Source organism: Lepisosteus platostomus, chromosome 9 (assembly GCF_059453375.1).
Source record: "Lepisosteus platostomus isolate fLepPlt1 chromosome 9, fLepPlt1.hap1, whole genome shotgun sequence".
NCBI lineage: Eukaryota > Metazoa > Chordata > Actinopteri > Semionotiformes > Lepisosteidae > Lepisosteus > Lepisosteus platostomus.
Genome location: NC_142619.1, coordinates 61,113,316 through 61,126,681, shown reverse-complemented (window position 1 = coordinate 61,126,681; position 13,366 = coordinate 61,113,316). Strand labels below are relative to the sequence as shown.

Sequence of the window (13,366 nt, the reverse complement as noted above, 5' to 3'; positions counted from 1 at the left end):
TGCAGTGATAATAATCTTTTCTTTCTTAGATCATTGAGCATTTACAATGACAACCTGGAGAATTCCCATTTTTACAGCAGTAGATAATACCGGAGTGATCCTAGTGAAGTCTCCTGTTCAGGATCTCAACAGCAGTGTCCCACTGGGGATTTCTAAAGCTTCCTGATATGAGTCACGAGGCACCATCCTGCTACAAGACGTTTAACAGCAATCAGCTGAAATTTGAAATTGATAAAACCACTCATTTAAAGAAACCAAAAATAGTGTAGTGTATGTGGGTGAATAGTTAGGTAACATAATACATTTCAGGAAGAGCACAAGCCTTTGAGCAGTGTCTTAAGTCCAGTTGCTCATATCTTGTCTAATGTACTGTAGCTGTTGATTTAACTTTTGTATTTTTTAGTTGCATTATATTTGTATTTTGCTATTTACATTGTAACATCAAGTCAGGTCCCAAGCTATGTAATCTTTTCTCCTCGGAGTGTTGCTGATGAGGCAACACTTCTTTGTCTGCAGGAGAGCTTGCAGCCATGAATGACTTTAATGTTTTGATTGTTATTCCCACGAACTCAGATGCGGTAGGTTTCGATTGTGAGTGATCTAATTCCAGCTTCCAAAGGGGCTCGGCTGCAGCAGAAACTTAAGGAGTATGTGCTGTAGCTATTTGCAGCCTTGCTGATGGGTTACATAAATACATTTTCTTCCAAATGAATGTCACATTTGCGATTGAATTTGTTTTGGTTCTGATGGGCTCTTGCTTTTAGTCTTGCCTAGTCAGTTTCTGAGCAGTTAAGCCAAGCTAAATTTTATATTTCTAAAGTCATCTACATACTGGAGCATCCCAAAGCACTGCTAACAGCTGCAATCCAAACATACATGAGATATAAAAGATGACGTGCAAGAATAAAAACGTTTACTGCTTTGACTTTTAAGAATTTGGTGTTTCGGTGTAATGCCGGGCAGACAGGGAGCATAACAATCGAATGCTCCAGTGGTTTTCTGGCAGAGATCCAGAGAATAAGTGACTGCAGGTCTCCGAGAGCATAACAGGACATGAAGCCCAGAGCTCCTGGACATATAAAGGATCTTGATCATGATGAGATTCGTAGTTTACGTACATATTAAAATCAATAATTCAACAGTAACCAGTGTAATGACTTTAGAAGTGGAGTGATATGTTGCCAACATTTAATCATCACAAGTCCAGCACAGGTTTGAGCGGTATATTTCTAAGATCGTGGAATGCCATTTTAACAAGTAATATTCAGCAAAACTAAAAAGAAGGCTTAGAGTCCAACGTAACAGCAAAATGTTTGTTCTAGTACAGTGGATTAGTAGTACTGCAGAGTTTCCATTGGGCATTACACCAGTGGAGTCACGGCTTCACAGTTTCATTTTGGAGCCAGTTAGCAAAGTTTCTGTTTTGTCATAATTTATCTTTAGCCATTTACATCTGGACATCAGTTAGGCATCGAGTGAGAGTGTGAATGCACAACAGTGCCTATTCACTCTCAGCAACTTGGAATCATGCGTGAAGCTCTGAGGAACTCCAGATAACACAGTTCCCAGCCCAAAGACCCAGTCACGCATTGAGACAGTGCACCAACTGGGAAGATAAGAAATAAATCCAAATCTTTGCTACAAAGGCCAACTAAAGACGAAGGACAATTTAGCAAAGCAATATGACCAATAATGTGAAATGCTGCTGAAATATGTAACAATGGTATATTGTTTTCTAGTAACTGCTAGAAGAACATGAGAAACGTCAATCACAAAAGCCCATCTACAGTAGCTTGATTGGGTGCTATCAGCTACCGAATCCAAGGATCTCTTCTGTTTCTTGAAAGCAGCTTGGGTTCTTTTATGAACCTTACAGCTGGATAAATGGAGTTTATAACAAGTGCGGGAGGGAGTTTTGCATCCCACCTCCACCCCAGCTCCACCTCTGCAGCGACCCCTTGGTCACCCTGCGTGGGGGTCCTGGTCTCCTTGTCCTCTGGCCAGGAGGTCGGCCCTCGGCCCTCAGCCTCAGTCGGCCTTAAGCCAATACCCATAATCCAGAATAGTTCATCGCGCTTTGATCTTGGGTGTTGTCGTTCCTAGTGAATGTGTTTCAGGTTTCAGACTCCCACAACTTCTCACTGTTAAATGTGCTTTCTCTTAGTTCCTTTTACTAGATTCCAATACTGATACATAACATCCCTTAACTTAAATTCTCTGCTTCTGACCTTGTATCCTGTTTGCCTTTTTTAATTGCTTCCCCACATTGTCTAGAGAAATGCTTTCCAATTCTGGAGAACTCCTGTTTATGTTTATGTTCGAAATGGGCTCTGACTCAGTAAAGCTTATTGAACTTGATTTTTAACTGTTTTCTGTACTCAGGTCTCACAAATAATCCCCTCTATGTGTGTCATTTCCAGGAAGTATAGTGAGCAGAATTCAGCCTGGTATTAAATTGTTGTTCCCCTGTAGCATTCCTGTGGTTTATCATCTAATCCTCTGCAGACACAGGTGGGAATGACACTATCAAACACTCTCATAATGAGACTTCTTAGTGCTGTATGAGCCCATAGGATCAATTCAACCCACAATCCACCTGTGTAAGAGGAGAGCTGAAGTCCAGGTTCAGACACAGGAGTCATGATCACTTCTAACATTTAAGAAGTGAAAACAGTAACAGTTCAGTTTAAGAGCTTTTTGATAAGGTATAGCTAGAATGAAATATAGTCTTGGATTTGTTGCATTGAAACTGAAATATTCTGATTTGTTTAATGTTTATTTGATTATATGTATTTTTATTTAAGAATAGTATTTAAGAATTAGTTACACTGAATAGTGAAATGAGCAACCACTTCAGAAGGTACATCTAAGATTAGCAGGTTGTTGTTTTTCATTTGAAATTGTTCTAAAACCAAATTGTTTAAAAGGTAGCCCATTAACATAAGAAATTAGTTCCATTAGCTTCTAGCAGCCAAAGTGTCTTGATGGGCCTAAATGGCCTCTTCTCATTTGTACCTTTTTTATATGCTTCTGTTCTCTGCTTTCAAGTGCTGCAAGGGCTGAGCATTTTTCAGTGAGACTCTTGTAGCTTATGGGCCTGGGTTGTTATGCATATACTGTAGATGGTCGCCCTGAAAAGGTAAGCGCTTGATAGCTTTGCCAGTTCAGAAAAGCTACAGAAGGGGAATACACACTGCCTTTCTTTCCAAATCTATTTACCTCTTCTTTAAACTCTTGTAATTTGATCTTTATCTCTTGTAAGCCTGCTCACGGTAACTGTTGCTTGCCTTTAATACCTCATGACAATATGAGCCCACAGTGGGTGAAAGGGCCTAAGTATCTTTGCAGTAGCTGGTGTTCCTTCCTCAGTGAAGCTGGCAGCTGATGTTCTGTCTGCTCGTGTCTCTCTCTGTAATTCTGTTTGGATAGCATATCTAACCATTACCATGTCCAAAACAGCATTTTCTTCCGAGTGGAACTTTAACATAATCTTTTTACTTTGACTAAAATGAACAAAACAAAAAAGTAGAATGATACTGTCGTGATTCATCACATTAATTCAAGCCAAACTAGTGAGGTGACGTTGAAATTAAAGGATGGCCTGAAGAAATGTGCTGTGGAACCAGGGAGACATAGAGGCAGAAGGAACAACAGCAGATCAGGTTCTTGATAATGACCATTTTGCTGTAGATCGTACAGCAACCAGTAAATTACTGTTTACAGAGAGCTTTGCTTCAGTGATGAATAAAAAACTATTTTCGAATACATGGTCTTTGATATTTGTTCGTATTCTTCAGTTTGTACTAGCAATGCGCTGGACACCTCATGTTTCCTGTCCATGGCTAGAATATTCCCTTGTATACCTTCCTCCATCGGGTAAAGACAGGATCCCCCTGAAATAACAGCAGTAAGGAGCCTCAGCACTGGTTTTTCCAGAACAGGGATAGGGGATAGCTCTCTGTGTCGGCTCGACCCGAGAAGCCAGTGAAGTAGAAGACTTGATCTTTGAAATTCTTTTTGGACTTCAGCCACTTAGTCCTGTTAACATTTATGCTGGATCCTGATCCCAGACCCCTGAGGATTGCCTTCCCCGAGCTCTTCCTGTATCCGGCTGAAGGATGTACAGTATCCCAGAATTCTGTGGGTCTTTCTCCCAATCAGTGGCAGTTCTGCCTGTTCAGTTGGTCCTTGCCTGAGAGCAGACCGGAGCTGCTTATAGGCTTTCAGGTGGCTTTTCCATGCTCCCCTCTGACTAACAGTGCAGTGTAAGTATACACCAGGGCTCAATCATCAAAGAAATGGTTAAGCACCAATCCCACTAGGGAATGTCTCCCAAGGTTAACCAGAGGGGTCCCAGTGGATTATTACAGTACATTCCTTAATGAATTATGGACCATGCTGTGCCAGGAGATGTTAGATTGTACTAATCTTAACTGCTGCCTTCAAATTAATGTAAGTATGCTAGTAAACCAGTGCAAGAATCAGACAAAGCCCTGAGTCTAAAAATCAACTCAGAGCCCCTTTTCTCAGCAATACATAAATTGGCACCTGCCAGTTATTTAGAAGTGTCACCTTCTCAGTATGAAGAATTCCTTTCAAAGGGAAACAGCATGAAGCAATGAAGCAAACTCCCAGGTGCATTTCAAGAGAAAATACTCCAGACAGACTAGTGGACAGACACTGACAGAACCTTTGATTAGTGCACAGCCCAGCAGCCATATCACCCTGCAGCTCACAACTAGCAGCCCACTGCAGCTCAGCAGGTGTGAGCCTGGTCAGTACCTGGATGGGAGACCTTCTAGGTAAACTATGGCTGCTGCTGGAAGAGGTGTTAGTGGGGCCAGTAGGGGGCGCTCACCCTGTGGTCTGTGTAGGCCCTAGTAGCCCACTATAGTGACGGAGACACTGTACTGTAAAAAGGTGCCGTCCTTCAGATGAGACGGAAAACCGAGTTCCTGACTCTCTGTGGTCATTAAAAATCCCACCAGCACCACCCTCTTCCAATGATGTCAGCGCTTCACAGAACATATTTACAGTTTTTGAAAATATTTTTAATCGAAACTTCAGGGCTCAAACTGGCAGGCACAGGGCACAGGGTGGGATCTAGCCTGGATAGGATGCCAGGTCTTCACAGGATAAATGCACTCTCATTCACCCAAACATCTCTATTCACTCCTATTTATCCTGTGAAGACCTGGCATCCTATCCAGGCTAGATCCCACCCTGTGCCCTGTGCCTGCCAGTTTGAGCCCTGAAGTTTCGATTAAAAATATTTTCAAAAAGTTTTCAAAAACTGTAAATATGTTCTGTGAAGCGCTGACATCATTGGAAGAGGGTGGTGCTGGTGGTGCTTCTGCGTGGCTCTGCAGGTGTGTCTATGCTGTACCCAGACAGGGTCTCTCTGTGTGGAGCAGGTTGCTGTTTTTTTGTGATGGGAAGTAGTCCTCTGCTTTACACAAGACAACACGGCTTTTCCTAACTGTCTTCAGTTGTCTTGTGCCGATTGATCTCCTCAGTCTGGCTTGGTGTTTGAGAGCCAAGAGGCCCAGGTGTTGAGAAGGCAGGGTTCAGTGATAACAGTAAATGACTGCTGGGGGGAGGGGATTGCTGGGACTGGGAGGTATTGTAGACAATTGTGTCACGGCACCGCAGGCCCTTGAACTGGAGTGCACAGAGGACGACAGCATAAGGAACACAGCCAGTGAGACTGAAAGACACGATGGTACAGGAGACCCTGACTGGGTCAGCCTTGTGTGGCGCTCTGTCACCATGGGAATAGATGCTTTCACTGCTGGGGGTTTTCCATCTTTCATTTTTATTCAAGGGGTGAGTGAGCTTCATCCATCCATTTTCTAAACACTTTATCCAGTACAGGCTGGCAGGACACATGTCTGTCTTTGTGACAGGGCAGTCGAGCACAAACAAAGACACACATGTACTCACACCAGGGCCAGTGTGCCCAAAAGCCAATCCACCTGCAGTAAAAGCATGTCTTTGGGCTATTTGAGGAAACCCAAGCAAATGCAGGGTGAACATACAAACTCCACACAGACAGGACCCCAGGAACTGAACCCAGGGCCTCAGTGCTTCAAGGCAATAATACTAAACTGGGCCACCCTGTGTCAACCTCTTTTCTTCTCAAAGCAGGTTGAAGAGACTGGAATCCCTTTCCAGAATGTACATACAGCATTTCACATCATGTTTTATTTCCTGTGGAGTTGCTTTAAATATTCCCTTTTGTCCTGGCACCTTGTCGTTAACTTTAATTTGTAAATCATTAAAACCAGCCACCATAATATGGCTACCAACAATATCGCTTATAATTAGAAACCGAAGTGCAACATAAAAACGGTCATTTAGAAAATTTAACTGTAATTCATTTCGCCTTCTATATACTAGATTTGTTTCTAGAAGAAAAGCACTATTTGTGATCCACCAAGAATTCTGACAGATTTAATATTGCATATTTCTAAATAAAGCATAATTCTGCCTATGGCGGTATTGAGCCCCGGGTTCCACCGTTTGTAATACTAAGAGCCGAGACCTCAGTCGCATGAAAGGCCATCTGCCTGGAAGGGGTGTGTCTTTAATCAAGATGTTGTCATTCTTGTTGCCAAGCTCCTGGTTATTAAAGAGGACACATGCAGTAAATGACTCTGTACCAGAGTCTTTGGATTCCTTTCGCTGTGCTGTTTTTGAATAATGAAGGCCTCCGCTTGACCTCTGGGCTAAATTCATTGGCTATTGTGGCCAATCTGCCTGTGTGGCCTGAGACTGCTCGCACCTTGGGAGGCATCCATCTGTGTATTATTCCAGTCCACCTGCCTCAGTCAAGAGCGCGGCCGTGAAAATCACCTCGGGTCGAGCGCACGATGCGAAAGGGGTCAGGTGGCATCCCTCGATACACACGCAGGGGAAGGGTGTCACGCCCTCTGCAGCCAGGGGGCGCTCCTTCTCTGTCCTGTCCCTAGTTTCCGGTCTGCTGTCCTTCCGGTCCCTCTCTTTCCCTTGGGCTATATATTTCCGGGTCTTGCACTCTGCCCTCGCTCAGCATTGACGTTCGGATGTCCTGAGACCCGCCTAGCACCAGGGCGCCCCACGTCCGCTCCCTGAGGGCACAGGTTTCTATACGGCATTCCTGAACTCTTTGCACTAATGAGCCCGGGCCTTTTTCCCGTCTCGCCGCTACGCATATGGGTCTTTTTCCGCTCTCCTGCTCCCCACGGTTAGTCCCTTTGGACGTCCGTGACAAAGGGGCTTCTTCACTGGACGGGGAGTGTTCTCGGAGTGCCTCCGTGGCCGGGCTGCTCTCACACTCTCCCCTTTCTTCCTCAGAGGACATCCTGTGTCCGCGAGAGGCCCCGGCCGAGGTCGACATTCCGGACGGCCAGATCCCGGAGCAGTTCGCCGGCCTTCTGCACGGCTCCTCCCCGGCCTGCGAGTCTCCGGACAACCCCTACCAGCTCTACAGCACCGTGAGGAAGCTCAGCGAGCCGGAGCCCGTCTCCATCTCCAGCCCCGGCCCCGGCGGCCTCCTGCCGGCCTCCGACTCCAGCGCGCTCCTGCTCCGCTCCGGCAGCGGTGCCAAGGCGCCCAAGCCCCAGGTCGTCTACCGGACCGTCTTCCACACCAAGGTCAACCAGGCCGCCCCCGGCCCCTGCCTCGGCTCCCGCAGCGTGAGGAATGGGTACCAGCGGGTGAGCGGCGCCGCCGGGGGCTTCGAGGAGAGAGCTTGCACTCTGGGAAGGATGCGCTCCATCCCCAAGAACGTCCTGGACCTGCAGCTCTGCAGGAACATCTCCAAATCGGACTCCAACCTCATCTCCTGCTCCCCCATCGAGGAGGAGTACAGGGCCAGCCGGGTCGAGCCGGTCGCCAGCAAGCCCATCCCGGTGAACCACCTGGAGAGAACGCCCTCCTTCACCGCGGAATGGGAGGAAGTAAGTGTCTCCCGCAGGCTTCTAGGAAAAACGCCAACCCAGGGGGACCAGTGGCCTCCTGTCCTCTTCAGAAAGTAGCAGGACGTCTGCCTGAGTTTGACTGCAGAGCAGGCAGGACGTTGGGAATCGAGTGGGAGAGGGGCTGTGGGCCTGGATTCGGTCAGAGCTGCTCCAGCTGGCCAGCCTCAAGCTGTCTCGTTTATGGGATCGCAGGCAGGTGAACTGTGTAGCATCTTCTGGCAAGCTTTCTTATCTCCCAGGGCAATAAATCGTATCTCCTCTTCTTCTGAATTGCATTCACAAAAAAAATCATTATGCTAACTTTCACTTTGTAGTCTGCTGGAGATAGCTCTTGAAATAGGTGCCTGATATCATACAGTATGTTACTGCTCAGGGGCTGGTCAGTGTACAAAACAGATCTGGTCCAGATAATGAGCACATCATGTTTTCTGCTCTGTTCAGGAAGCCTGTTAATAAGCTTTCATTTAGCTTTTATATTTTGTTCTCTGGATAGGCGTATATAACACTTAAATAAATGAATTGCTTGTGCGACAGAGCGGGTTTTGAATTTAATATTAGGGTTACTCATTTGTGTTTTAAGAGGTAAGCACATCTTCCGCCCTGCAGGCTCCTACATAAAGTAATATGTAATCTGATTGTTCAGCTGACGTGACACTGAAGGTCATGTTTTGTTCCATTCTGTCAAACATTTTAAGCCGTTAGCCTTTACTTATTGTTGTGTAGTAAAGATGCCTGAAGCTACGATGATACACACACACTCGGAAAGTATCTTTCGGTTATTATCTGGAGCGCAAAAGGAAGAGAAGGCATAGAGATTAGAAGCCCTGTGTGGATTTTCAGAAAACGAACGGGCACATTGGAATACCAGCGTTTACTTAAAAACTGCGAACTTTCTTGCCTTGAAAACATTAGCGAGGCACCGTAAGGATCAGGGAAGTGGGCCTCCTTCAGGCCAGAACAGCACAAAGTACTAATGCGTTCCCACTCTCTCCGAGGACACGGCCACAGAGCCCCAGCCCCTCCTGCTGTCCTGAGAGCCCCTTCCCAAGGGCACACATCTGCTCCCCCTCGGCAGGCGGGCTCTCTGCTGCCCCCTGCAGCGCGGCCGGTTTACTGTACATCATGAGCTCGATCCCGACTGCAGCAGAGCCCCCTCTTCTGGGTTTCCAATCCGTGGAATTTGCCGTTTGCACATCGGGTCATTTTTGTAACGTTCGATGTTAGCTGTTTAGTGCTGAGCGGTTTGAAGCTCTGAGTCGGTCAGTCTTCTCTCCGGTCTCTGCTTCTGCGGCTGCTCATTTGGCTCAGCCAGGTGTTTGTACTTCCGGGGGCCTCTCGGCACCCGTGGGTAAGGTCGGGGTGTCACCCCCCCAGTCCTGTTGTAGGCATCCCACTCTCCCTGTTGCGGGACCGAGCGAGTCTTCCTCTCCTGCGCGTGTCCGCTGTGCTGCTGCTGTTCCCCGCCGGGCCAGGCGCCCAGCAGGTCCCACAGCCTTGCGTCCTCCTGGTGGTTCCGGAACAGGACACTGGAGACCCCCGGGGTGTCCCCAGAGGCTGTCCAGGGTGGGGGGGGTCCCAGAAACATGGGCGAACGTTTCATCGCCATTTCACTGTCTCACGGTGGGTCTGCTCTGGCTGCACGGCTGCTCTTTTTGCCCTGACACTCAGCAGCAGGAACGCTGTGGTCATTGTTAATAATCATCGCGTATCTCAGTGTATCCAGAGCCATTTCTTGAAAGGGGGGTTTTCCTGCCACCACCTTAAATGGACCAGGGGCGTGACCATTCTTTTTATCTTCTTACGTGCAGGGTGTTTCTTGGGGAGGTTAGTGAACACCGTGAGAGCCCACTGGGCTTTGTTTCTTTTCTTGGGCCACCCAGGATCATTACTCGGCCAAGATCCAGAACCAGTCATGTGACACACTTCACGAGCTGGGCCAGAGGAACTCTGGGATATGTAGTTTTTTTTTATTTTTGAGAAAGAAAAAACCCGTTTTAGCTTATTAAACTCTGTCTCTTGTTTCTCCAGATTGACAAAATCATGAGCTCTATAGGAGCAGGGATCAACACGGGCCTGGAAGGGATTAAGGAGGACATTCCAGGTAAATCCAGTTTCTAAAGCTACAGTAATTACTGTGTCGGTGTGGGTGCTGGTTTTGAGTACGGTTTATCGAAATTTAGTTTATTATTGATGTTATTATTGCTTTTATAATGAGAGCTTTTGAACCTTTGACCATTTAATTCAGCTGCTGCGGTGAAACCTGCTGCAGAAGTCTTTACGGAACTATAACTTTTCTTTATAATCGATCCCCAATGACAGGGGTATGAAATTCAAACCGCTCCTAGTTGGCTGTACGTTAGGAAGTGTATAATCCAATATTTAGTGTCGCCATCGCAACTGGCTAAGACCCGACGAAAGGACTGCTGTGGTTCGGCAGAGGGATTTACGGGTTTGTGTTCTATCGTAAATGGGGATTAAAAAATAATTAATGTAACAGTGCACTTCCATCTTTGTATTTTGCCATTATTAGCCTCAGATTTATTTAAACAGCCTCTTTAATTATGCATAGAGAGTCGACTGCATGGAGCTGTAAGTTGTAGCGTCATTTGGAAGAGCGAATTGCATGGCATTGCAAATACAGGCCCCTTTCTGGTGTGACGTCTTGACATGTATCACCTCAGCAGACCATTTGATTGCGCTGTAAACTGCATGTTTTACTGTCTTAAAACTGGACAGTGGTTTTGAATGAAGCCTTGGAAGATGAAAGCTTTCTTTAGTGGCTGATTGTCGGCGACACACTGTTAGCGCAAAGAAGGAAACCATGCTTTTCCAGAGACAGTGAAGAGTCGCTGCTGAGAAGCAATTCTGTAGTGGCTGTTTTTAGACCAAACATAATTACTGCCGTAGCTAAAAGATTTGAATGGGTGTCTATAAATACAACACACATTACATATTTTTAATTAAAATCTAAAGGACTTTTAATATGACTGATACTAAGTGTCACAGCATAACCAATTGAGGAATTGAGAGAATATGTATTCATACAGTACTATATATAAAAGTGAAGAGGGGCAGGTTTTAAATTTCATTTGAATTATTTAGCATTTCTTTAGCTGCTTTGTGCTGTCCTTGTACATCATTTTTTTTTTATTTTCACCAGTATTCTGTCAGAACAGACGGCAACACCCAGCTCTTTTTCCCACACGCAGTTCTATTTTTAAATCGAAAGATGCCACTTCTTCATCCCAGAGAACACCGCTGCTGTTACTTAATGAAATTCCATTCTGCTAATATACGGCAGGACTCGTGGATTCCAGAGACTCTGAACTGTTTCATTTTCCCAGTGAAACGGGAGGCTGTGAGGCACTCAGAGAGCCCGGAGAAGAGTTGGGGAGGGATGAGATGAGAAATCATTATGTATGTAAAAGAGCTGGGGCTGTTTCAAAGCATCGCCAGAGGTTACGCTGTCAAGAAGCATAAAGATTGTGACGAAATCATCGCTCGGGCAGCACAGATCCGCGCCAAGATTTTCGCGATGAGAAAACAGCACACTTTTCGAATCAGATGCAACGTGTTATCTGGAGCTGTTGTTCTGGGACTTACTAAACGCCGGATTAGCGATTGTCAATGAAGAATCTGCATGTTTTACAGTGTTGATCTTGCCATCCATTTAAAAGAGGCTGAGAGGCTTCGCTTGTTGTAGCAATTAGAATAATAACTGTGCTGTCGATTTTAGGTGCTATCTTGAAACCGTAAACTTTTACTTCTCTGCCATGAGTTTTTGATTTGTCACTTAACTGTTTGTGCCGCCGAGTCTCTGGGCTGCTGTGGTGATGTGGTGCTCATCGATGACGGGTTAATTGGTTCAGCAATATCTGTTCGTTTCTCGCTGCTACTGAAACAGCAGGTGTGACGCTGCGCCCAGGGATCCTGCCAATAGCTCACTATCGGGGGGGGGGGGGGGGTCTGAATAATTATTTTAGCCGACAGGCGAGTCTTGAAAGACACAGGTGGTCCCAAACGGCAGTCCACATCCTGCTCGCGGTACAAGCCTCCCCTCTCCCCCGCAGATAAACCCTTCAGCTCCACGCTGTCAGACTCTCCTCTCCCGTCTCCCCGTGTGCCTGAGCCGCGAGCTGGGGCAGTTCTTCACCACGCTGGAAACACCAAAGGCCATTTTACTTACTTTATCACCCCACCCTACCCTAACCCCCCCCCCCAAGCCCCGCAAACACACACAGACACCCCACTTCATAAACCAGCACCCTCATCCCTGGGGGGGTGAGGAGAGGTGTGTGTGTGTGTTTTTTTGGGGGGGGAGAGGGAGAAAAAAAGAGAAAAAAAAGGCTTTTGAACTTTGCTATTTTCTGCATCTGTTTTGACTGCTCTCATCATTCAAGATTGGTGCTTGGGTGGGTGTGTAGGAGGGAACAGCAGCAGCGGCAGGCTCCCAGCTCCCAGACAAAGAGATCTGCCTGATCTGATGGCTATTATCGCGAATGCGAGGTGTAGCCAGGGCTGGGTAATGAACAGGAATGAGGGGGAGCGGGGAGCGTGGTGCAGCATACTGATGAGTGTAGGAGTACTTGATAAAAAGAATTCTAGCTGCCAGCGAAGCACTGCTCACTGTGGAGTACTCAGACAGCAGAGACCTGGAACCAGCAACAGCTGACAGCGTTCAGCGTGCGCTCCCCGTGCGATCAGTGGCTATTGATAACAGATCGATGACTACAGTTTAAGATGGTGATCGAATACCGGGCAGCACCTTGAAGTGGACTACACTCCAAAGCAAGATTCTTTTTCCCCACCCCCCCCCACCCAACCCACCCTCCCCTCAGCCCCCTTCCGGTTCTTAATTTCTTCTGGAGGAGCGGCGAACACTAAGATCTGTCAAGCTGGCCGGCTCTTTCGACAGCCACTTCTCCCGGAACGTGATGTGGCAGTGCCAGCTCTCCCAGCCGGACTGCCGGTGCTACCGGATAGATGGTTACTCTCTGCTCAAAAGACTCCCTCTTCACCCTCTCATAGGACCGCGGTGTCCCGTGCAGTCTGTGGGACAGTGGCTGGACAGCATCGGGCTCGTGCAGTACGAGAACCACCTGCTGGCTAACGGATTTGACAACGTGCAGTTCATGGTGAGTACAGCCCCGCAAGTTTCTCCCCTGGCACCGGCACGGGCGCGCGCTGCCTCGGGAAGGCACTGAGACGCCACAGCACTTGGGAGCTTTCCCCCTGTATGTTTGCTTTGCTGTTGTTCAGAAATGGTGACTGTGTGTGTTTTTGCCTGTGGGTGGTGGCGGTGGGGGGGGTGGGGGGTGGCTTTTGAATATTGTCATTTCTCTCGGACGGGGCTTCCTTCTTTCCTTTTCCTTATTTTTAATTGCATAATCACACATCAGTGACAG

General features: G+C 47.0%; 1 protein-coding gene across 1 annotated transcript in view; it reads left to right on the top strand.

Moving 5' to 3' along the window:
- The window catches only part of anks1b (ankyrin repeat and sterile alpha motif domain containing 1B), a 334,903-nt gene that overhangs the window by 257,430 nt on the left and 64,107 nt on the right, over positions 1-13,366 (top strand). The window contains exons 13-15 of the mRNA XM_088646015.1: positions 7,336-7,940; positions 9,990-10,062; positions 12,990-13,096. Coding sequence (XP_088502141.1) covers positions 7,336-7,940; positions 9,990-10,062; positions 12,990-13,096 — 785 coding nt within the window. The remainder of the gene's footprint in view (positions 1-7,335; positions 7,941-9,989; positions 10,063-12,989; positions 13,097-13,366) is intronic.